Source organism: Acomys russatus, chromosome 25 (genome assembly GCF_903995435.1).
Source record: "Acomys russatus chromosome 25, mAcoRus1.1, whole genome shotgun sequence".
NCBI lineage: Eukaryota > Metazoa > Chordata > Mammalia > Rodentia > Muridae > Acomys > Acomys russatus.
In genome coordinates, this window is record NC_067161.1 from 48,968,011 (window position 1) to 48,994,178 (window position 26,168).

Here is a 26,168-nt window from a genome sequence, read left to right on the forward strand (position 1 = left end):
CCTCAGATAACATAATCTAAAACCTCCCTCGCAGATTTGCCGAGAGATGTGTTTCCATAGCAACTCTAACCCTTGCCAGGTCAACAGTCAGCAGCATTAACCATCACACATGGGATGCGTTTCCTTTGCAACTGTATAGATTTAATCTTATGCATTTAAGACATGATTCTGGGGAGGGGGGGTTGGAGAGATGGCTCAGTGGTTAAGAGTGCTGCCTGCTCTTCCAGAGGTCCTGAGTTCAATTCCCAGCAACCACATGGTGGCTCACAACCATCTGTAATGTGATCTGATGCCTTCTTCTGCAGATAAAGTACTCATATACAATAAATAAATAAACTTATTTTAAAAAACATGATTATGAAGACTGACAGGTAGGCACACAGCGAGCAAAATAAAGATAGGCGTGCTTATTACTGGATCAATAGGAGGGAACTAGGTGTTCCCTCACAGCTGAGACGAGGTTAGGCATCGGGCAATCCTGAATTCTCATCTTGGCTCTCACTGGCTACAGGTCTTGAGAAAATGGCTTCCTTTCTCAGATCTATGGTGTCCTCGCATGTCAAATGGAGATGAATGATTCCAGCCCTGCAGGACTGTTCCAGGTTCAGGTGCCTTCGTAGTCCGGCACCTGGCAGGAATGGGGTTCCGTCAGAAGCAGGTGGTGTGCAAGCACAGCAGCAGTTGCTTTGAGCCTAGGATTCAAACCTGATCCTTTCCTATCACAGAGCATCCCCAGGCTAGGTTCATTTCTGTTCATGGAGACGGGTCCACTTGGGTCACACTCGGATAAAAGATGCTTCTCGCCTTTTTCTTTGTTCTGGTGGAGTCGAGGTGTTTCCCAGGTCTGAATTTGACCCATAAGTGTAATTATTGAAGAAATAATTAGGGCACACACATGGTAGAATAAACGACTCTAGAACACTTGTTAAGTGATAAGAACCAATTGCAAAGGACCACAGGTCACATGATTCTGCTTGTATGATGGGAGAAGATTCCTGGTTGCCAGGGATACGGGGGGAGGTACAGGGCGTCTATGTAAAGATGGAAATGGGTAAACATAGGCAGTGCTGACTGCTATATAAAATACTGAGCACTCTAAATTCCAGAGCAGAGCCTTTACAGGGATGGACTTCTATGTTACGTGAACTGTAGCTCAGTGAAAAGGTGAACTTCGGCACCAGGCTCATTGACAGTGGAGGATCATAAAGGAAGAACTGTGAACACCTCTAATCCACAAATTTGACAGTTTGGAGGGAAAGGACAAGTTCTTTATTTGTACTGAAACTCACATGAGGAGAACTAAATCATCTAACTAGGCTTTTATCCATTAAACAAAGCAAATCAATGATTCTAAAATAAGACAGCATCAGACCCATGAGACTTCACTGGTGAATTCTAATGAGCACTTAAGGAAAAATGCTAATAGCATAATAAAATCTATTCCAGAGTATAGATGAGATGGAGTGTTCCTTAACTCCTTGAAAAAAGGGGAGGGTCTCTCCCCGTGTAGTCCTGGCTGGCCTGGAGCTCAGAGGGATCCTGGACATCACCCATTTGCCTCCCAAGTTCTGGGATCAAAACTGTGCACCACCATGCCCAGCCTTCACTCATTTTCTGAGGTCAACATTACACTAGTTCCCAAATCAGAAAGAAGTGCTTAAGTCAATATTGTATTTTAACTTCAAGTTCCAACTACTAGGAAAGCGGCAATAGCCTGGGGAGATGGCTCAGTCGGTAGAGTGTTTTTCTAGCACACAAAAAGCCCTGGGTTTAGTCCCTGGCGCCACGTAATGTGGGTATGGTGCCTCAAGCCTGTAATTCCTGCACTCAGGAGGTGGAGGCAGGAGGATAAAGAGTTCAAGATCGGTCTTGGTGACCTAGCTATCTTAAGATAAGAGAACTGGGAGGGCAGCAGATGCCCGTGGGTGCAAAAATCTTTAGCAGCTGGAGAGAAGTTTTTAACAAGGCGTAAAACAACTCTGCACCGCAGCCAGAGGCGCTGTCGACCACAAGGGATTTTTCTTATTCAGCACTTGAAAGTCTGCTAGTGCAGCCACGGCTTCAACAGGCTGAAGAAAAAAAATCATGATCATATCAATAGATTCGGGGCGGAAACTGGCAAAATCTCACACCCATGCACAGCAAAAATTCCTAACAGACATGACTTGGCCAGAGAGTCATGTTTACAAAGAACCTGTAGCTTAACACCAAGAACCTGGACACTTCCTTGCTGAGGTCAGGGGAGAGCATACAGAGGCTTGCTCTCCACTCCACTCAAGTTGGTACTAGATGTCCTAGCAAAAACCGAGAAAAGGAAATACGGCATTTACTGAAAGGGAAGTAAGTCATAAAACTGGTCTCGTTTGTGAATGAGAATGCCACGTATATGGAATCCTAAAGAATCAGCAGCAACATGGAGGATAGATTACATATAAAAGTCAGTTGCATTCCTATGTAGATCATCAACGAATTGTTGGAATTTGAAATAAAATTAAAAAAAAAAAACCAACAGTACCATCTACATAGCCATCAAAAATGAAATGCTTATATAGAGTGTAATCTGTAATGAAATACTCAGTGTATCAAGAGGTATATGTGGAAATCCCAAATCAATGAAAGAAATCTAAGAATAGATAAACAAATGGGGGTGTTTTCAACGACCATGGATAGGAGACCTCACTATGGTCAGGGTACCAGCTTTTCTATGATTGATTCATGCCATCAGTGCAATCCAAACAAGAAATGCAAAGTTACTTTGCAGATGTGGACTCATTTTTTCTATAGTTTATATGGAAAGGAAAAGACCTAAAATAGAAAATGCAGTCCCGAGGGAGGACAAAGTCAGAGGGCTGCCACTGTGGACTTCGAGGCATGCTATTATGTCACAGCACGTCGGGGAGAAATAGAAAAATGGATCCGTAGAACAGAATAGAGAGCCCAGAATCAGATCCTCACAGGTATGCAATAAGCTCACCTCTGTCTGACAGCGGAAACACAACAATTGGTGTAGAAAGAAGTCTTTTCAACAAATGGTGCTACAGCAGATGTCTGGGTACAAACGCTACTTTTCACATAGGAAAAATGGCGAGGGACTGGAGAGATGACTTAGCACTTGAGAATGCTTGCTGCTCTTCCAGAAGACCCAGGTTGAGTTTCCAACACTCACATCAGGATGATCACAACAGCCTGTAACTCCAGCTCCAGGGGACACGACCCCCTCTTCTGGCCTCAGATGGTACCTGCACATGCATGGGGTGCACACACACACACACACACACACACACACACACACAAACACACAAGAATTACATAAAAGTTATTCTAACTGAATCATAGACCTAAAAGTAAAGTACAAAGCAACATAGAGAATAAAAATTCTAGACAATAACCCAGAAGAAAATCCAGATGGCTTTGCATCTGGTAACGAATTTTTTATTTATTTTTCATAAAGCCTTTCTTTTTAGGCATGTTGATAGACGCTTACAGGTATCCATGGGAAAGGGAGCAGTGGTGACAATGGAGCAAGGACAATCTAATAAGAAAAGCTCAAGTCTTTCAGCGAACACAGAAGCAGGCTCCAGAGTGTAACACACTGCAGGGCTGAGAGGAATACTATCCTTCAACAGAATCCATGACACCCTCAACCATCTCCCCTCTAAGGCAGCCGAGTCTTCACAGACCTCAGAAACTTCTCCTTCATCCATCCCTTGCCCACTGTCCAGCTTCATTTCTGTTTCTGTGATAAAATACACTGACCAGAAGAAACAGAGGGAAGAAAGGGTTTATTTGACTTGTAATTCCTTATTACAGTCCGTCTGCTCGGTCTCATCTAGCCAAGGACCCCCCAGCCTAAGTAATGGTGCTGCCCACAGTGGGCTGTGTCTTCTGCATAAGCTAATAATCAAGTTGATCCCCCAAAGACACGGCCACAGGCCAACGTAATCTAGGCAGTCCCTCAGCTGAGGGTCTCTTTCAGATGGTTCTAGATTGTGGATAGTTGGAGTTTAAAACTAGTTAGTGATGGCTTTATGTCAAATCAAACTTGGGGTCCAGGAATGTCCAGTTGTCGTCCATGGCAGTGAGATTGTTCAGTACGCACACAGCTTGCCCTAACTTTGCCAGATCTCCACCAAATACCACATTGGGAAACTGGTAATGTCAACCTTACAGTCACTGGGATATTGGCCCAGACTAGCTGTAGAGCTTGGTCTCAGTGGCGCTGACACATTTGAGAGCTAAGTTACTGTGATGCAATAAGCGACAGGCCATGCATTTGCCACAGCGAGAGCCCAATTTCACCTTTTGACTAGCTGGCCCAAACCAGGTGTGGGTGATTTTTGCTACAGAAAGCCCTCATGGCAGGCTTTTCCAGCAGGGGCCACAGAGATGTATGTGGCCAAAGGGGAGTGGATTCTGAGAAGGGCTGGCACCAGGCTGGGCTGGGCACCATCAAATCTGAAGTGGTTGAGGTTAGTGCAGGTTGGCGCACATGTATACAGTGCAAGCAAAGACTCATACACATAAAAAGAAATAAATCCTAGAAGAAGAAGAAGAAGAAGAAGAAGAAGAAGAAGAAGAAGAAGAAGAAGAAGAAGAAGAAGAAGAAGAAGAAGAAGAAGAATTAAGACCAGGCACAGTGATACACACCTTTAATCCCAACACTCTGGGAAGCAGAGGCGGGTGGATCTCTGTGAGTTCGAGCCCAGCTTGGTCTACAAAGTGAGTCCAGGACAGCCAAGGCTACACAGAGAAACCCTGTCTCAAAAAAGCCAAAATAAATAAATAAATAATAAATAAATAAATAAATTAATTAATTTAATTAAATAAAAAAAAAAAAGAAAGAAAGAAAAGAAAGAAAGAAAAGACAAGAAAAAAAGAATTTTTAAAACTATTAACTGAAATCCCATGGGAACCCCATTCCCCAGGAGCATCCAAGAACTCAGAGCTCAGAGCTGTTCTCTATTCCCAACAGGGTGGTTGCCCTCAGGGTGGGGAGGCGGTGAAGGGTGAGGGCCAAAAATAGGGCTCATTTTCCTGCTGTGGTCTTTTGTTTGGTTGTTGGTTTTGTTTGTTTGGTTGGTTTTTGGTTTTTTGAGACAGGGTTTCTCTGTGTAGCCTTGGCTATCCTAGACTTGCAGTGTAGACCAGGCTGGCCTCGAACTCACAGCCATCCACCTGCCTCTGCCCCCCCCCCCCCGCCCCAAGTGCTGGGATTAAGGGTGTGCACCAGCACACCCAACTCCTGCTCTGCTCTTAAGGGCGGTTCTCAGGAAGTTTGGGTTCTGACTTGAACCTCTTTCATTGGCCTCTAGCTGAGGAAATAAAGGAGGAAGCTGACCTTCCAGGCAACGTGGCCTCGCTGTGGGTATCCAAAACTAACTTGGTCAACATCTCTGCAGACTGACTCACTGGGGTGTTGTAGTCGATGTGATTTCCCCTCGGGCCTCAGGAATGTCCCCTATTTCTTATATGGCCATAACATCATGGGTACATATTTGGGTGGTGCTTTGGTTTGTATACATTGTACAAGGAGACTCAGTCCAGGCCCCACGTCAGGTCACAGTCAGAACCACTAACATGGTGGGCAGGCCACTGTGGCCAGAGCTGAAAGGCCAGGACTGGGAACAGGCAGTTGCAATGTAGTCATTGTGGACGCAGAGAGGATGTGGACAATGGGGGGGGGGGTAGGGTGGGAAAGCACCCCAGCCTGGAGGTCAAAAGACCTACCTTATAGAAATGAGCTGCGGGTCAGCAAAGTCATCGAGCCTCGGGACTCACATGCTGGAAGGAGAGCACTGACTCTTACAAGTTGTCCTCTGACCTCCACACGCACACTATGGTATATGCACACCCATGAACACGCACCTACATGTATTTCTAAAAAGATACAGGTGGGGCTGGAGAGATGGCTCAGTAGTTAAGAGCACCCGCTGACCTTTTGGAGGACTTTGGTTCAGTTCCCAGGACCTACAGGACAGCTCACAGCCATCTGTGACTCCAGTTCTAAGAGACTTGATGCCCTCTTCTGGTCTCCCCTGGCACCAGGCACGCAAGTGATGCACAGACACACACGCAGGCGAAGCACTCTTACACATAAAAATAAAAGCAAATACATAAGAATATCAACTATAAGCAAGACTGAAGAGTGATCATCGAGATTAGGTTGAGAGTGAGAGAATGGTGGGAGAGTTCCTCATGCAGAGAGAGCGAAGGCAGAAGTTTGGCACTGGCCCGGAATGAAGGGCCTTGACCTCCTGGGGGCCTAGTGAACTGCATCACAAGGTCGAACTGTGTTCCAGGACAGTGGAAAACTACAGGAAAAATTTAGGGGGGCTGGGAGAAATCCCTTGATACCCATACAGCTCTGCTGGGTTTGGGGCTCCCTGTGGGTGCCCAAATCCCTGGGCTTTGAAATACCAGCCCGCAAACACTCCCTCGTGCCCATTCCTGGACCGTCTCTGTTACCTGCCAGGTGATTGCCATCTTGACTTCTTCCTCCAGTAATTAATTTTTGTCTGTGTTAAAACTCCTCGTAAGTGGAGCCCAAAAGCTGCTGTCGTTTTTAGTGCACCTTCATTCATATGCCGTGTTTTGGGGTTTCATACATGTCCTTACGTGTATTCATCTTCCGTGTACGGCTCAGTAACAGAGCTTCGTATTATCGTAATACGTTGCAAATCCTCCTGTTGATGGATCAGGCTGGTGCCAGTGGGAGGTTATTTTGAATCAAACTTTCTATGAACAGTGTTGCACAAGTCTTTTGTTAATGTAACGTTTCACTTCTTTTGTGGAAAGAAATGGACTAATCAGGTCAAATGCTGCGTGGTTGTTTAATTTTGTGAAATTGCCAAACTGTTTTTCAACTTTGTACCGTTTAACAATTTCAGCAACAATGTGTTATTGTTTCATATCCTCATCAACATGGTATTATTAATTTTTATTTTTCATATTCTAGTGTTGGGTTGTGGTTTTAAATCTACATTTTGCTGATGACTGACTGTTCTGATGATATTTTAATGTGTTCATTGTCCCGCTTGTGGATCTTTTGTTAAGCATAAGTTCACTTCTGGGATAGCAAGCGCATGCGCACGTGTGTGTGTGTGTGTGTGTGTGTGTGTGTGTGTGTGTGTGTGTGCATGTGTGCGTGCGTGCATGTGTATGTGCATGCGTGTGTGCATGTGTGCATGCATATGTGTGTGCGTGCGTGTGCATGCGCGTGTGTGCATGTGCATGCGTGTGTGTGCACGTGTGTGCGCGTGTGTGCATGCGTGTGTGTGTGTGTGCATGTGTGCATGTGTGCATGCGTATGTGTGTGATTTTCTTCTAGTTTCCAGCTTGTTTTTTATTTACTTTATAATTCTTTTTTTTTTTTCTTTTTCTTCTTCTTCTTTTTTTTTTTTTTTCCAAGACAAGGTTTCTCTGCGTAACCCTGGCTTTGTGGACCAGGCTGGCCTCGAACTCTTTCAAGGAATAGAAGTTTAAAACTTTTATAAACTCCAGCCTGTCGATTTTTTTAAAAGATCCTTTTATTTTGTGTATGTGAGTGTTTGCCTGCGTGTAATGTAGATGAGCCATGTGTGCCTGGTGTCTGCTGTGGCCAGAAGAAGAAGGCATCAGGTCCAGAAACTAGAACTGAGTTGTGAACCGCCTGACGTGGGTGCTGGGAACCAAACCCAGGGCTGTGAGGGCAGCAAGTGCTCTTACCGTGTGAGTCACCTCTCCAGCCCTCCCCCCCCCCCCCTTCAGTACTTTCCCACTTCTTCTCTTCCTCTTTTTCTACTGGGACTTTGTTGATGTAAATATCAGGTCTTTTGTTAAGTCGTTCAGAGTCTTCTTTAGTCCCGGTGTTTGTCCTGACGTTCTTATCAAAGTTCAAGTTCATACGTTTTTCTTGCTCTGCCCTCTCTTGTGTTGTTCAGCTCATACATTGAGTTTTTCTTTCTTTCTTTCTTTCTTTCTTTCTTCGATTTTGTTTGTTTGTTTTTGACACAGAGTCTCTCTCTCTCTCTCTCTCTCTCTCTCTCTCTCTCTCTCTCTCTCTCTCTGGATGGCCTGGAACTCACAGAGATCTGCCTGCTTCTGTTTCCCAAATGCCAGAATTAAAGGTGTACACCATCAAGCCTGGCTAAATTTTTATTTAGTTATTTTATTTTTCATTTTCATTTAATAATACTTTCATCTCCTTTTTCTTTGCTCACCCTTCCTTCCTTCCTTCCTTCCTTCCTTCCTTTGTGCTTAGGGAGTTTATACTTGCCCAATAAAGCATTTCCCCTGATGGCTACTTTAAAATTTTTAACATCTAGCCAGGTGTGATGGTGCACACCTTTAATCTCAGCACTTGGGAGGCAGAGGTAGGTGATCTCTGTGAGTTCAAGGCCAGCCTGGTTTACAAAGTGTGCCCAGGACAGCAAGGACTACACACATAGGAACCTTGTCTTAAACAACAGCAACAAAAATTTTAACATCTGTCATCCTAGTAGTGGCATCTATTGACTTTTTAAAGGATTTATTTTATATTTTATTTGTGTGGGTATGGGTGTCTGCATGTGGGCATAGATGCCTGTGAGAGCCAAAGGACGTCAGATTCCCTGGCACTGGAGTCATAGGTAGCTGTGAACCACTTGATGTGGGTTCTGAGAGCAGAAGCTGAGCCCTCTGCAAGATCAGCAAGCGGCTTTGACTGCAGACTGGGTCTTTGGTCCAGTGTCTATGGCTTTTAACATTTAGTCTGACATCTTCCCTTGGTCTTTTTTTTTTTTTTTTTTTTTTTTGGTTTTTCGAGACAGGGTTTCTCTGTGTAGCCTTGGTTGTCCTGGACTCACTTTGTAGACCAGGCTGGCCTCGAACTCACAGTGATCCTCCTGCCTCTGCCTCCCGAGTGCTGGGATTAAAGGCGTGCGCCACCACGCCCGGCTCCTTCCCTTGGTCTTGATGTGACAATTTTTTAGATGTACATGTGATAGTGTGTGTGTGTGTGTGTGTGTGTGTGTGTGTGTGTGTGTGTGTGTGTGATGTTTGTGTGCATGTAGAGGTCAAGGGTTAATATTAGGTGGCTTTTCGATTTCTTTCCACCTTGACCTTTCTTTCTTTCTTTTTTCTTTTTCTTTTCTTTTCTTTTCTTTCTTTCTTTTTGTTGTTGTTGTTGTTGTTGTTTTGTTTTTTGTTTTTTGTTTTTTTTGAGTCTCTCTCAGAGTTCACTAATTGATTCACCTAGTTTGGCTGCCCAGTGAGCTTCCCGCATCTGCCTGTCCATGCCCAGGGTTCAGTGCTCCAGTTATAAATACGCAGCACCACACCTGGCTTTCTGCATAGGTGCTGGGGTCTAAACTCAAACGCTCAGCCTTACGCACACTCTCAGCCATCTCCCCAGCCATCTCCCCAGCCATCTCCCCAGCCCTGTGACATGTTCCCTTCCCCCTTTTTTATTCAAACATGGCCACTATAGGTATTGTGAGAGTTACGAGCATCTGATCTTATTTCAGCCTTCTGCTTTAGCTGCCTTCTCTGACAAATCTCCATCTGGGAAGTAAGGATCCTGGCCTCATCGCTGCCGGGTGGAGGCGGAAGCCTTGGTTCTGTATTCAACCTCTCCGATGTTGGGGAGGGTCCTTGTTACTAATGGGTAGAAGGGGAGTCCAGCTTTCTATTAGACCTCCACCTAGTCCTCTCTGGCCAGAAGGGAAAAGGGCATGCCACTGCTGCCATGGTGATGGTGGGAGAAAGGATGACCTCGCTACTGCAGTTACCAGTGCCAGATGCTGCACCAGACTGTCCTTAAAGCCCCTACTGTGGCATGGGGAGGCTTGTTGTCTCCGGTAGAAGGCCAGGTTCCACTGCCTACCGGTACCATGGGCCAGGAGGGGGCTCTTGACCACTGTGAGGAGGGGAAGACGTGGCTTTCTTCTGGGGTTTCTCAGTGCCCTGGCGGAGGTCTGGGGAGCCTCTCAGAAGATGGCAGAGTGAAAGTGGAAGCTTCACCCTCACTCAAACCGGGTGAGATTGTATGTGACCGTCCTCCCAGCGCCAGCACTTTTGAGGTAGAGGCAGGAGGATCAGAAGTTCATGGTCAGTCTTGACTGCGTATGAGTCTATGAAGCCAGACTTGGCTACGTGAACTGTTCAGTGTTTCAGAACAAAACCAAGGCATAAAGATATCAATTATTGTGAGATGTCTACAGATGACTATATCTAATATTTCCTTACTGTGTAACCGAGGATGACTCTGACCGTGTGGTCCCCTTGCCTCTACTCTTTGAGTGCTGGGTTTCAGTTATGCACCATCACGCCTCGTTTACGTGGACCTGAGGGTCACAAGCACGTTACCAACTGAGCCCCACCCCCACCCCTATTCGGTCGTCTTAAGTCCCTTAACCCAGCAGTGCAATTGGCCTCCAGAACTCTTTTCATCTCGTGTATCTGAACCCAGTAAGCCACTTCCTATCTCCTTCCCTCAGCCCTTGGCAACCAATAATCAGCCTTTTATTTCTGTGTCTGTCTGCCCTAGGTACCTCACACACGTGCAATCACGCACCCCTCTGTTTGCAACTAGCTTATTTCTTTTTTTAAATTTCATCCAGCATAATATGCCCAAGGCTCATCTGCATTGTGCTGTGTGTTAGAATTTCCTTCCTTTCAGAGAGTGACACACACACACACACACACACACACACACACACACACACACACACACACCACCACCACCACCACCACCACCACACACATCACATCTCATTTGTCCATACAACTATCCATGGACACTTGGGTTACTTGCAGTCTTTGACCACCGTGACTAGTGCTGCCGTGAGCATGGGCATTCATGGTCTGCTTGCTGTTACCTTGAGCATGTATCTAGAAGTGGAGTCATGGGAACATATGTCGGTTCCCCGTTCATCTTTTTGAGGAACCATTTTGTCCTTCCATGGCTGCTACACTGTTTCACATTCCCACAGTAGCAGCCAGATGAGGTCCTGACTTCTTCTCAGCCTAACCTTTTACTTTGTTGCTGTTGTTTCGTTATTAGTAGCCATAGTCATAGGAGCGGCCCAGTTTTGATTTGCATTTCCACAGTGACCAGTAGCGAAACATTGTTATCGGTGTTCTTGTGTTTGTGAGTGGGGTGCACCTGCCATGGCCCATGTGTCGGGGTCAGAGGTCAGTTCTGTGAAGTCTGTTTTCTCCTACTTTATGTAGGCTTTAGAGATCAAACTGAGAGTGCCTGTTTGTGTGGCCGTTGCCTTTACCTATTGAGGCATCTTACCGGCACAGGAAAACGTGGTTATTTATTAGCCGCCTGCATGTTTATCTGGAGAAATATCTTTTCAGGTCCTTTGTCTGTTTGGGATGAAGGGTGGGGATAGAGATGGGTTTGAGTTGCTGGAGTCCTTTGCCTACTCTGGATAGTAGGCCGTTATCGCCCAAATGACAGGCAAGTCCTTAGGTCTAATTTAGTTGTGGCTCTGAGGTCTAATTTATCCACGCTTTCCTTTTGTGCCCTGGGATTCTTCAGTGTGTGGTGTTTTGAGTGTGATGCTCTCCCCTCCCTCCCCTCATAGTCTTGTGTGTTTGAACACTTGGTCCCCAGTTAGTGGTGTTGTTCAGGGAGGTTTAAGTTGTGTAGCCTTGAGAGAGGATGTGTGTCACCAGGAGTGGTCTTTGAGCTTTAAAAATAAAATGAAGAAACCCTCACCCATTTCTAGTTTGTTCTATCTGCCTGATGCTTCCTGCTCTGGCTACTGTGCCTGCCACTGTCACGCTGTCCGCACGATTACAGGCTCTGGAACCACATGCCCGCATAAAGTCTTCCTCCCGTGTTGCCTTGGTCACGGTGCTTTACCACAGCAGCAGGCATAACTAATACAGGCGTTACCTCTGTGACGTCATCTACACACCCAGTGTGATGAAGCTTCTTCCCATGTCCAAGAATTTTGGAGCCCTAATCGTTTGATCCTTTCTGCTTTGCTTATATGTAATTCCGGATCATCCTGCCTAAATGAGAGGGTGTGTATTCCCATTTGCTCCTAGTTTCTTCTCTGTCTCTCAACCGTTGTATTCATAACAATTGCTTGTTTTAAAAGCTTATTATCTTTACTCCTCTTGAGGCTATTATAAGTGGGGCCTTTCCCCCTAGGATATACCTTGATTTTAGAGTTGGGTAATATTAATTTCTGTGTTAATCTTTTCCCAATTACATTGCCTAATTCTTTTTGTTGATGCCGCCATTTTGGTGTTGTTAGCTGGCTTCTGTGAGCATCAGGAGGAGTGGGGGATGGTGAATGCCACCAGATCTACCACTGGTAAGGCTGTAGTTCTTGAAAGACATATGACTTAGGAGATCTCGTACCTTAGCCACACGCTTGGCCTGCCATTATTCAGAATGCCCGGCTGAGCAAGAAGTGAACTGAAACACAGAAGTGCAGAAAACAACGACGTGCAGTGAGCGGTGAGTCAAGCCAGAATTTCAGCCACTGTCCACACAATGCTATTACCGTAGTCGCTGCACCTAATGTAAATGTCAAAAATCATTATTTCAGCAGCTTTGGTCTGCCATAAAATGTCAAGTACAGATCCAAATCTTTACTTTAGGCAGAATAGTGACACAACATGAAGAGAGGGCATATGACCCCAGATTCAGAAATCACTGTAAGAGTGACATGGGAATTCCTGTCCTTGCCAATACATTTTGAAATTTTGATTTAAAAAAAAAAGAATGATGGCAGAAAACTAGACATTCACGAGATAGGAATCTGAAAACCTGTTCCAGTAACTCTAGGGGAAATAAGAAAAGTGATTCAAAAATAACGTAGCGGAGAGACCTGAGACGTGGCAGACAGAGGGTGTGTGATCCCCCCATCCAAGCAAATGCTGCCAAGATTACCCATGTCTGGGCCCAGACTCTGCCTTTAGCTTCTGCTGTGTCTCGGCGTAAGCCTTTCTGTTCTCTTCAGGGTCCTCAGAAAGGTCAGCCAGCCCTCCACACTGCCTCAGAAGAGGAAATTGGACCTGGAAGTAGCCGTTGTTGAGTGTTTCAACGCTGCCCATCAGGGGAGTCTGCCTAGCAGTGCTGAAATTGTGGGGGGTCCCAGAGTTGGGCATCAGAAACTGAACAAGACAGGTCTTGCTTCCTGGCTTTTGAAAAATATATCATCCTACTGTCACCCCTTCCTCAGGGCCAATAGGAGTCCTGCCACAGCCATAAATAACGGCTGATGACACTGAGTCATCAGGCCAAAATTAGCAGGCAGGGACAGGCATGGAGCACAAGGGCTGACCCGAGGACTCTGGATGAGACCACGCCTGCTCTCATCTCTGCACTTCACCGAGGGGCCCCTCCACTGGACCTCGATCGCTTTCCTCAGGCCCTTCGGGGCCAAGCGTTCAGTAGATCCTAACTTTAAAAAGATCGTTACAAATTTTTATGTGCATGGGGGTTTTGTCCGCATGCGTGTCCGTCTGTGCACCATGTGCATACCCAGTGCCCAGGAAGGCCAGAGGAGGTTGTTACATCCATGGGACTAGAGATGCAGGTGGTTGTGAGTCACACATGAGTGTTGGGGATGGTTGTTAACTGTGGTTTCTTTGAGCGTCAGGAAGGGAAATGATGAATACCACCTGGTCCTCTGAAAAAGGTCCCATTGGAACCTGGTCCTTTGGAGAAGCAGTCAGCACTGGTGACTGCTGAGCCATCTCTGTCACTCTAGGTCCTAACTAAGTTTTAAGAGCTTGGACCAACACCTAGATGACTTCCATACGCCAGGGAGCCCAGCATACCAGACACTCTGGGCTCTTAGGACATCAGGTTCTTCCAAAGAGAAGACCTTCATGTCTCCTTAGAACCAGGGAGCACCGAGGCCGCAGGGAGAAGGATGAGGAAGATGTGGATCAGCAGGCACTGGACAGGGGCATCCGCTAGCTGACCAGCATCCTGGGCTCTGATGCCTGTAAAGGCAAGGGCATGGCAGAAATAAAAAAGCATCGACTGAGCATTTGTGTCTCAACGTTTGCATCATGGCAGTGTCAGACGACGGTGACTCACATTGGCCTCCCAGCAGAACCAGCTTGTCCATAATTTCAGGGCCTGGCCAGAGGGGTGACTTAACAGTCAGCTCACAGTTCTACCCATCCCTCAGGCTAGGGAGGCAGGGCCCATGGTGTCTCCTCTCTGGCTAATAAGAGTGCTCATTTTAGGCCGGGCGGTAGTGGCGCACGCCTTTAATTCCAGCACTTGAGAGGTAGAGGCAGGAGGATCACTGTGAGTTCGAGGCCAGTCTGGTCTACAAAGTGAGTCCAGGACAGTCAAGGCTACACAGAGAAACCCTGTCTTGAAAAAAAAAAAAAAGAGTGCTCATTTTCTGGAAGACGGCAGCTGGGCTGGGCAGCTGGTGTAGACTGACATGTCAGGGCTTAAGATCAGCAGCAACCGGAGATGTAAATCTCACCAAGTCACATCCCTGGAACTGAGTTTTCACTTGGAGTGGAGACAAGCATTGGTTTTCTTTCTTTTCTGACTGCATCTGACACCCCGAAGAACAATGCGTACAGAGTTAAGAACTTAGACTCCCCGGGTTTGCATTCTGCCTTCGCCACCTCTGAGCTGTGTCAACTCAGGCAAGTTATTTGGTCCCTCCATGGCACTAATTGCCCAGTTTTTCCTCCAGCCCCGCTACTGTCCCCGCAGAGGTGGTCCAGCCTTCTGTCTCTCACTGCTAGGCTTCCCCACCCTGATGGTGGTCCACTGGACTTGCAAGCGGCCCCTCTGCCTCTTCCCCTGCTCCCTGCCAACACACCTGCTGGTGCCTCACCTAATCGGACGGACGCTCGTATCCTCAGGCGCTCTCTTCAGATCCCTCAAGCCTCTGGTTCGAGAGGGGCATAAACCTTCCAGAACAGTCAGCGACCCTTTTCCTCTTTGCAATCCAACGGTGTGAGTACACGGTGTAGGTGCTGGGAACCGAACTCGGATCCTCTGCAAGGGCAGCAAGTGCTCTTAAGTGCTGAGCTTCCTCTCCAGGGAACTTTGGAGTGTAGGACACTCAGTGCTTTGTGCTTGGGGTTAGGGGTCCAGCCACAGCTAGGGAGAAAGGAAAGTCCTACTTGCTCCCCTGGGTTGGTGAGAGCGGTATGACTTCCCGCCCTGCTCCTGGTGGCCTAGAGCAAGCTCCTTGTCCCCTCCAGCTTCCATATTTCTCTGAAGGACCTGTGGGGTGACTTCCTATCTCCCTCAAGAACTTGGCCTGGGGTTGATGGGGAAGCAGCTATGAGGACAGAGGCTGGGGTGTGGCATGGGTCTCCAAGGCTGTCTTTATGAAGGATTCCTACTGTTCCAGCTCCCTCAGCAGGGGCTGTCAGCTTAGGGCTGATGGACATGTTGGATAGGGGTTAGTGTTTGGGCTGTCAGTGAGGCCAGGGGCTCATCACAGCCGTTAACCCCACGGTCATTCAGCCACACTGGGTACCAGTACAGCCCAACATGATAAAGGAGCCCAGCAAGGAAACTGTCCCGTCTCTCTGAGACCGTGGAATCCACCTTGGTCCTAAGGCAAACATGACAGCTGTTGTAAAAGGCCTTACAGACACCTTGAGGCATCCTGGCATCACCAGGGCTAACATTCAGGGACATGGTCATGAATTGTAAGTGAATATATTCTGAACCCACTTCTCCATCCCAGCATCCAGCACCATGAACCCTGGCTTAGGCTGTGTTCTGGACAGGCTCAATGTCCTGACCCCCCTGGCTACAGGGTCTAGGTCCTTGGCAAGCTCACGTCCACACCCAGGCTTTGGCAATACCATCTCATCTTTCTGGAATAGTCCTTCTCGCATTTAGCGCTAGGTAAAACTATCTGACTTTAAGTCGCTTCTCTGTAGACCCTAAACAATGTGGTGTGGGCTGGCCGGCTGGCCCTCTCCCAGCGCCATCGGCCCTTCATAGCATATGTCATCCCCCAGGAGTCCCTCTGTGCATAGTTGTGAGGGTTGTAGTTTTCTACCCAGGAACTCATGCCTGCTCTGCCTGTGGCACACAGTAGGTGGTCAGGAAATGAGAGACAGGGTGGTTCATTGGGTGCTACTGCTATCCCAGGTTCATGATGCGTCACTCTCCAGGGGTATTGGTGGACCAGGTTATAAAAGACCTTACTTTTTTCAAGGGGTGCTTGTACTCTCAGGTGGGGAGGTAGAGGAGGATTTGCCTAGGCTGAGACTCTGGGATCTGGCCATCTGGATGTGAGTGGGGGAGCTCATCCCTCTTTGCATGTCGTTTGCATGGCTCCGTTCGGAACTTCTGCTTCCTCTTCTGGTTTCCTGGTTGGTCCTCAGATCCACAAAACTGTTCCATCACTTCCTCAGTTTCCCAGATGACCTGGCCTCACAGGCCAGGGACAGTGCCTGAGGAGAAAAAATGAATCCCTGAGGGCGGGCGAGTGTGGCAGAGACAGTTGCATGGTGGAGCTCTCACAGTGGATGCTCAGTCCCTGTGCCCTCCCCTCAGCCTCTGACATCTGCCGCCATCATCATCTCCGCTTCGCAGACGAGCAAACTGAGGTTTGGGGAAAGCTCAGGCCTTTGCCACCAATCTTAAGACTAGCAAAAATCAGGGTCCAGCTTGGGGTTTGCTCTGTTTGTTTGTCTTGGTTTTTCAAGACAGGGTTTCTCTGTGTAGCCTTGGCTGTCCTGGACTCGCTTTGTAGACCAGGCTGGCCTCGAACTCACAGCGATCCACCTGCCTCTGCTTCCTGGGTGCTGGGATTAAAGGTGTGTACCACCACGCCCGGCTTGGGGTTCCCTCTGATGGACACCACAACCTGGCCTAGCCACTGTGCCAAGCTGCCTGCTGTGACTTCCAAAGGACCCGATGAGCCCTCTTCAGAGTCGAGACATAGGGTTGGCCATATTCCCAGTTTCCCGCCTGATGTTAAAACCCCATGCAAAGTCCCCTCCTTTGGCCTTCTAGCTGGGCCAGCTAGGCCTCATGAAAAGGTAGACTGGGGGGGGTAGTGTGGGAGTTGGGGTGAGTGGCGGTGCGTGGGGGTGGGTGGGTAAAGGTTCTGGAGAGATTGCAAAAAGGTTAAAGGAGAGAGGACCTAGGCTTCTGAGCTAAGGTCGAACGGATAGGGGTGAGGGAAGGTGTGAGGAGAGACTCTCCGCCTCCCTCGTTCTAGCCCTAGTCTGGTGTTGGGGTGTCCAGCATGAGGAGAGGACCCTATAGCCTCACCCCTGTACGACTAGGAGACACTGGTCTGGAAATTCACAAGAAAACCCTCCACATGGTTTTTGATTCACCCCTGGAGGTCCCTTACCCAGATGTCTGAGGTCTGGCCATTCTCTGGGCATCTCTGGGAATTTCCTGGGCACTTGGCAACACTGTCTACTGTCTGGCGTGCAGGCAGGTCCCATGTTCTGCTCTGTGCCCATCCTGGAGCCCTCCTTTGCTTCACCTTCATGCTTTTATGCCCTAGGGCTGCTCTTTTCCTGCCATACAGATAGATGAACCTTCTGGAAGCTGTCCCGTTCCCCGTAGACAGTTGGGAGCCTCAGTGCACGGTGCCTACAGCATCCGAGTAGGCTGTGAGTGTCCATCCCGGTGTTCTCCTGGAAGGGAGCCCAACAAGCTGACCAGTGTCTATCCCCTGTGCAGGCAATGACTCAGGATGCAGCCAGCAGCCACAACGTGCACAGAAGACCGCATCCAGCATGCTCTGGAGCGATGCTTGCATGGACTGAGCCTCGGACGCCGTTCTGCGCCCTGGTCAGGTAGGTCTGGGGAACCAGGAGACGTTCCAGACCCTCAGGTGGAGGGTCCATCCAGAGGCAGGATGAAGCCTCAGAGGCCAGGTGTGGCCGCCGGTAGATTCAGTTGCCATGCCTGTGTGCCGCCAGGTGGACACATCCTCAAACATCACCGGAGCGGGAGGCAGGCACAGCCCTCTTTAAAGTCCTCTGTATAAGGCACCCCTGCTTTCTCTCACATAATCTTCTTCCTCCTTTTTCTAGCACTGTCTTGTCCCTTTAGCAATCTGCAGAGACACAGGTCCCTTGAGACAAAATTGAAGCTGTTAGAAGCGCAGCCACTCTCTCCAAAAGAGCAGCTAGGACTGCAAGCATCTCTCCACAGAGACTGTTTGCTTCTAGCTGTTTCCGGAGCCCCACTCTGCTCTTCGCTGACTCTCAGCTAGGCTGCAGAGCATCTGCAGGCTGAGGTGGTTCTGGTGCAGGAGGCCGGGTGCCTAGTTACGAGGGTGCCTTATGCAGGCTAAGATCTTCTTACTTACGGGGTCGCTTAGCTCCCTGTTGGGAGGTCGATGCCCGCTGTTTATTGAACGTACCTGCTTCCTTCCTGCCTCAGGACCTTTGCGCTTGCTGCCTGGATCTCTTCCCTGGTAGCTGGCCTCTTCTTATGCTGGTCTCAGCTCAGATGCCACCTCTGTGGACAGCTTTCTCTGCCCTTTGGCGTTAGATAGGTTTGCTAAGACTTACTGGCTGCACAACCTTGTACACCCCACTTGTCTTTTTGGAATCCCAATTTCTTGTCTGGATAATGGGAATAGTAATTATTAGAAAATGGGGGACTGCGCAGAGAGGATGTGTGCAAAAGCCTAAGCCCCATTCTAGCACAGAGTGGGTGGTCAGGTCCTGCACTAGCACAGCCATGCCCCCTTCCTTTACCCCTGCTGCGCTCACTCTCCACCCCACGGATGCAGCCCCATCCATCCCTGTGGTCGCCTCTTTAAGTTTTAGGGGTTTGCCCTTGCTGACTTCGGGGAAATCAGGGATCAGCGCATTAAGACAGTCTGGGGAAGTCAGTGACAAGTGTTCAGAGCCTGTCAGCTGAGTGACTGGAGCTTCCCCTCCCCAGGGCTCCTCTGCCAAGCAGTTTTGGGAAGCCCCGTGACCATCACAGACTCCTCAGTCTCGGGTCTGGGGTGGGGCACCTCGCAGCTCCTTTCTTTATATTCTTCTAGCAATTTCTACCTCTGGTCCCAACTTCCTTGCCTCTGGCAGGAATTGGCATCGCTATAGGAAAGCTGGCCAGGGACGACTGTTGGGACCACCAGAGGTGCAGGGCAGAGTCTCAGCAGGTTCACTGGCCTCTAAGGGATCCTAGTTCAGTTGGACAATGCCATGGCTAAGGAGCTCCCTGCAGACAGAGGAATAAGAGCAGGTCACTATGTCTTGTGGGCATTTTTGTTGTTGTTGTTTTGTTGTCATCATTGTTATTGCTACTTAGGACGTCTCACTGTATAGCCCAGGCTAGCCCAGGCTAACCCTAACTATGTAGCCACTTGTGCCCCCTGAACTCATGATCCAACTGCCTCAGCTTCTCAAAGGCTGGGGTCGCAGGCCTGTGCCACCAGGTCCGGCTTCAATATGTCCCGACGGAGCTTGGGGTCTTTGAGTGACGGCATTTCTCCAACTCTCTCTTTAGAAAGGGACATTAGGTATACTCTTCTACAGCAGAGTTCCTGAATGGACCCTCTCCTCTCCAGCTCTACCTGAAGCTAACCACTGGCCTAACTTGCCTTCTGTCTAGCCGGGCTGTGCCTGAACTGCTGGAGCCTACAGGAGCTGGTCAGCAGGGACCCGGGCCACTTCCTCATCCTCCTGGAACAGATCCTACAGAAAACCCGAGAGGTGAGGGCAACGCAGGAGACTGATGAGCACAGCTGTCATTGACCTTGGAGAGTTAAGACATAGGTCAGCTCTGAGGCTCCTGGACCATCCGGAGGGCTTGCCCAGCCCCCAGGAGCCCATCAGCTGTGCTTGTGCACTGAGTCGTTTTGGGAAAGGCGTGTTCTGTCCTGGGTAAACAGGTAACAGGGGCTGTGTGAGCCTGAGCGCAAGCTACATCTTAGGATAGATGATGCTCCCAAGTTGAGAAGGAATTAGGGAGCTTTGTTGAATTCCTTCCCTCAGAAGGGTTCAGAGCAGCAGAGCAGAAGAGAAAACTGACTGGGAAGGGGAACGCCCTCCAACAGCTCAGCTGTTATGACTGAAGAGTGTGTTTAACGCTTAGGGTCCAGTCTCCAGAATGACTCTAGCTGTTTCACAGAGGATTTGTTTTTATTTATTTATTTATTTAGTTAGTTAGTTAGTTAACTATTGAGACAAGGTTTCTCTGTGTAGCCTTGGCTGTCCTGGACTCACTTTGTAGACCAGGCTGGCCTCGAACTCACAGTGCTCTGCCTGCCTCTGCCTCCCAAGTGCTGGGATTAAAGGCATGTGCCACCACACCCAGCTTTTTAAGTTGTGTGATTTTTTTTTAATTTTAATTTTTGTTTTTTTAATGCATGACTGAGCTGTAAAGGTGACTTTCTCTCGTAGCTGGTTATATCCCTGGAAGGAAAGTTCATCATTTAAGTTTGTTACTGATTGCAGCGTTCAGAGCCATCATCCTGGCATCCTGGTACCTGAACTTGCTGATCACAAGCAAATCAACCCAAGGGTCACCCCCCCACCCCTCACCCCACACCTCAGTCCCTGAAGTGCTTAACTCCCAAACTCACATGTAAAGGACTTGCTTCCCTGGAGCAGGAGGGAGGGGTTTGCGGAAGGTCTCAAGCAAGTTGTGGGAGAGAAGACCGATGTCTGACTCGATCTGCTGAGGTCAGCACAGAAGAGATGGTGGCTGTTCTGTGTGCCTCCCGCCCACAAGCTGCCCAGTGGCCTGCAGACCTTGACCTCCCTCCCTGTCATCGCCACAGGTCCAAGAGAAGGGCACCTATGACCTCCTCGCCCCGCTGGCTCTTCTCTTCTATTCCACTGTCCTTTGTGTAAGTCCAGGTGGGCTAGGAGCTGAGAGGGAGGAGGCGGGAGGAGTGAGGAGAAACTTGGGAGCCATGACACTTGAGACAGGATCTTAGCGTCCCACCCTGGGAAGCCTCTAGTGACTACAGATGGCTGCCGTGGTGCCTGCTATCCCTGGATTTCCATGAAGGGACCGTGTCATGGCATGGCCATGAGAAATTACACTGAGAGATTCTTTTTATGTCTGTCTAATATTTCACCCTAGGGTCAGCTTTACCTGAAGCATTCATTCCTGGCCTTCCACCATTTGGTGGACCAAACGGCTGCTGGTACACTGAACACAGGCCACCCAGAGAATAAAAGTATTTCCCTCTCGGGAGGATATTTGCATATGAATATCATTTGCACTGAAGATGGTTCCTTAAAAAACAAGTAGACGCCTTGGTGCCATTTATAATGACCTCTGAGCTCATAGCTTTGCAGAGAGGCTTCCACGAGTATTGGGAAAACCTGAGTTTATTTGATGAAAACAAGACTCATTGGCATAAGAGACACTCGTGGCATCAACCTGCCCATCTGTGGTTCAGTTTTCCCTGATTTGTCCTGGGGCATCCTGCTCCCAGGAAATGTGTGTCCTCTGTGAGATTTTCCAGGAAGGAAGCAGAAATTGCCCTGGGAATATAAGCGAACTCGTTCTCACCTATTCATTTTTCATTTGTTTGTTTGTTTTGTCTTTGGGTTTTCAAGACAGGGTTTCTCTGTGTAGTCCTGGCTGTCCTGGACTCACTCTGTAGACCAGGCTGACCTAGAACTCACAGCGATGCTCCTGCCTCTGCCTCCGCCTCCCACGTGCTGGGATTAAAGGCGTGTGCCACCACTGCCCGGGTACCTACTGTCTTCCTACTGTCCCTTCCATCCTAGACACCACACTTCCCACCAGACTCGGACCTCCTTCTGAAGGCAGCCAGCACCTACCACTGCTTCCTGACCTGGCCAGTCCCTTACTGCAGCATCTGCCAAGAGCTGCTCACCTTCATCGACGCTGAACTCAAGGCCCCTGGTGAGTACCAAGCGGGCCAGGGACCACATGGCCTGAATAACTAGCATTTCTTTCGCACATGACCCACCTCATCCTTGCCCACACCCTGCTAAGGAGCTTGGGGTGCCCTCTTTATGGTATACTGATCCGTTGTCAGAAGGTTGAGCTTGCACAAGTTAAAACAGTCAACATGAGAAGTGAGGTGCCAGGGGAAGCACCTACTCTGATTAGCTCAGACAGCGGTCCTCAGCCTGTGGGTCGTTACCCCTCTGGCAAACTTCTATCTCTAAAAATATTTACATTATGATCCATTACAGTAATGAAGTAGCAACAAAAATAATTTTATGGTTGGGGGTCACCACAGCAACTTGAGTAACTGCATTAAAGGGTCACTGCTGTTTTATAAAATTATCTGTATTATCTATAGGCCCGGCTAGCAATCAATCAAGACACAGACACCTGGGGCAGGGTAGATATCAGTCCTCTAAACTACTTCCCATAGTGGGGCAGGCATGGGATCCCTGCCTCAATCCCATGCCATCTGCTTCCAATAACTTCTATCAAGTTACCTCCCGTCCATAATCCCAAACCCTTGCTAATGTTCTTCATCTGGGCCGGATTCTCCATCCACGCCGCCGGCCATGTGCTTCTCCTCCAGCTAACCCATGGCGGTCTTCCTCTCCTCTCTTCAGGTCTCTCTCTTTTCTCCTCATGGTAGTCTTTCTTCTTCCCAGAATTCCTCTCTCTCTCCTAGCCCCATCTATCTCCTTCGCCCTGCCCAGGTGGGATGGCATTTTATTAAGCAAGAGGTGGGTCACACAGACAACAAGCAGTAATTAGCATCAAAATACACCATACTATGCCACAGTGTTAAGAAGGTTGAGAACCTTTGATTAGCTAGGGGGTCTCCCGGGCTGTGCAGGCCACTCAGAGAAGTCCCCAGAAAGGCCCCTTAAGAGCAGAAAGGCAGTTGCAGGTGTGGCTTTCCCAGGGACAGCGCCTGCTACTAAGAATGGAGGGGCTGACGGGCTGCCCTGACAAGTGCAGACAGAGTGTGTGTTTCCAGGTTCTTTCGTACTTAAGGGTTGAAAAATAAGAGTGCTTGAGAAACTGTGACTGCTGTTTACTGCTGTTTCCAACCGCACTTACTTATTTTGAGTAGGGTGGTGAGGCAGATGTGTACCTCGCTCGGCCTATGGAAGTCAGGGGACAGCTCAGAGCCATCCACCACGTAGGTTCAGGGGATCAGGCCATCAGGCTGGGCAGCAAGCACCCTTTCCTACAGAGCCACGTGCTGCTTTAAAGTGAGAATCAGAAGAGAGTCGTGACAGAGCCAGTCGAAGGAGAACCAAGTCTGGCTCCCTCAGAGGGCGCCCAGAGCACAGTAACTCACCACCACGCCTCTATTTCAGGGAAGTCGCCTCAGCAGACGCCTCTAAAGCACTTGCTTGGCGCCAACACTCCTTTTTGATATGAACCCGCCCCCCCCCCCGCAATACACGAAAGCTATTGCCACAGAAATATTTTTAATATGGCAGCAACCCAAGGGAACTGCTATAAGCATTTCCCGCTAAACTTGAGCGTCGTTCTGGTTTCCTTTATGTGTATTTTGCCTATGCAAAAAAAAAAAAAAAAAAAAAGAACCAAAACTATTTCTTCATCTGGAAGAGATAACATTTTAATTTTATAACACCCGACTGCTTATCTAAGTGTGCCCAGCGGGGGTAACTCAGAGTCAGAAAAGGCAGATTAAACCTACCCTTTTGCCAGCCCCACCTAGTAGGAAAACATCCTGAACCCTGGAGCCAGAGGCAGGAGGGCATTATTCTAAGTTTGAGAGCCAGCTGAGCCACAGAGTGAGGCCATTTCAATGGAAATACAGACAGAGAGGGGAGCGGGAGGGGGAAATGAAAGGAGCCATGGGAAGAGGAGGGGGACCACAATAGAGACAAAAAAAAAAAAACCTGAAAAAATATAATAAAACAAGAAATGTGACCAGCCTACACAGAGAAGTCAGTCCTTACTAGAAGACTATTAACTGAAGAGATATATTGTAGGATTGAGCCAAGATGATAATAGCGTCAGCCACCATGAAAATAATGTAACCAAATCAAAGTACCAAGGTCACTTAAAATGGAACGACTAAAGCCTATTTGAAATTATAGATGTTCTACAGAAACAGTTAATTATTCATTTGCTCTGTGTTTATTTATGAGTTCTTAGAAAAGACTGGGAAGGAAGCATTTTTATTACTAGGTCTTTAATAATGCTACAGTTAATAAAACGGCTCGTATCTGTGTAGAAACCGACTAATAGAACAGAAGGTGATATCTAAAAACAATTTAAATACATAAACGCTGTGATACGGCAAAGAGACACCCTCAAACCAGTAATGAAAGAGCTCACTCATTTAATAAATGACATCAGGATAACTGGCAGATCATTTTAAAAGTGAGTAGAAGAAAAAAAATAATAGAAGGAAAATGGGTATGTGGCCCTGGACTGGAGAAGAGAGACGGAGCCCATCCCTAAGGTAAAAGCCACAGGGAGCTGCGAGGGGTCTGGAAGCGTACAACTGAAGTCTCCTAAGTGGAACAGATATATATATATATATATATATATATATATATATATATATATACACACATAGACACACACATATATACACACATAGATACACACACATACACACAAACACACACATATATTGTATATTGTATTATATATATGTGTGTGGTGATAGAAATTATTTCAGACACATGGAGTCAATTTAAAAAACTGTCAGACACACCAGTGAAAATATAAACAAGGATATGATTCATATGCATCGTGAATATCAGTATTGATGGGAAAGAGATCTGGATTAGCTCCAGCATTGCCCTTCCACGCTGCCATCCTGTTCTTGGAGCTCAGTCCAGAAGACTGGCCATGGCTGCGCAACGGCTTAGCACAGAGAAGGGTCATCAGGTGCGTTCTTCCTGACCACTGCACGATGGCCGTACTTCAGTCTATGGTAGCAGAGCCATTCCGTAGAATGCTATCCAGTTCTCCAAGATGGAGGCTGGGGAAACGGCTCAGCAATTAAGGGCAAAGAGAGTTCTCGCGGGTCATCTGAGTTTAGTTCCCAGCACCCACCTTGAGCGGCTCACAGCCACCTTAACTCCGATCTCAGGGACTCCATCGCCCTCTTCTGGCCTCCTGGATCACCTGCACTCACGTAGACATTTTCCCACAAGCACCATAGATACACATAATAAAAAATAAAATAAAATCTTTAAAAAATGATATTCTTAAAGCAGCACTTAGATCAAAGGATGTTGGCTAACTAGTTGACAGACTCTCGCCCCCCCCAGTACATTGTGCATTGTAAGTCTTCTGCTTTTCCATTGTAATGTTTATTTACTCCAGGTTGTGTTTGGTGTCAGCAACGTTTAACTGCCGTCTTATACGGTAAACACAAGCTGACAGAGGCTTCTATCCCCCAACTCAGGAGTGCTAACAAGGTCAGGACTGAAGTTTGTTTGTGGATTCCTTTGTAAGGGCCCAGGGCTTACTTCTCCAGCCGGTCAGCTGATCTGTCTGACTTTTGTCATCTGTTTCCCCACGACCAGTCAGCACAAATAAGCAGAGTAGGTGGTGGGTGGGGCTGGTGAGCCCCAAAACCTTTCTATAAGATGGTCTTCTCCTCGTGATGGAAAGGCTTTTCTTTTTTGGTTTTTCAGAGACAGGGTTGCTCTGTGTAACCCTTGGCTGTCCTGTACTCACTTTATAGACCAGGCTGGCCTCAAACTCACAATGATCCTGCTGCCTCTACCTTCCGAGGGCTGGGATTAAAGTCATGCACCACCATGTCCAGCTAAGTTTAGAGATCTTAAGGCCTGGTGAAGTTACTAGATGCTCCAGGGTATTCTCAGCAGACAGTCTGCCGACCCAGCTTAACAAGGCGTCCTAAATGAACCATCAGCGTAAGGCCAGTTTCTTTCATGAACTTGCCTTGGCTTCTGGCTGTTGACTGGAATCCTTTTCCAGGAGACAAAGCTTTCCTGTCCTTTCGCAATTTCAAGAGAAAGGATTTAACCCTCAGGTGCCTTGCCAGTGCCGCCTCTGTGCACACGAACCTGAGTGGCTCCTTTGTTTGAGGTGGTCCAGGGAGATTCTGTAGGGGCATCTCCTATGGAGACACGGCTTCCCACTTTCAAGCAGAACCACGCGGCTGGCTTTAGCCGGATACACGCGATGCCTTGAGATGCCTGTGTGTGGGCTGTTGTTCAGAAGTAACAAACAGCCCAGCAAACAGATGTGGAGAGACAGGTGTGAGGCCGAGACCCTGTCCGTGATGGTACACTAAGCTCCGGAGTAGGAGCAGCCATTGATGGAGGAAATGGAGGAG

The 26,168-nt window shown here is 48.1% G+C and overlaps 1 protein-coding gene across 1 annotated transcript in view; it reads left to right on the forward strand.

Moving 5' to 3' along the window:
* Positions 1 to 26,168, forward strand: part of Pik3r5 (phosphoinositide-3-kinase regulatory subunit 5) — a 58,285-nt gene that overhangs the window by 19,959 nt on the left and 12,158 nt on the right. The window contains exons 2-5 of the mRNA XM_051167628.1: positions 17,633 to 17,748; positions 19,526 to 19,626; positions 20,697 to 20,765; positions 21,661 to 21,799. Of these exons, the coding sequence (XP_051023585.1) occupies positions 17,646 to 17,748; positions 19,526 to 19,626; positions 20,697 to 20,765; positions 21,661 to 21,799 (412 nt within the window). The 5' untranslated portion in view covers positions 17,633 to 17,645. The remainder of the gene's footprint in view (positions 1 to 17,632; positions 17,749 to 19,525; positions 19,627 to 20,696; positions 20,766 to 21,660; positions 21,800 to 26,168) is intronic.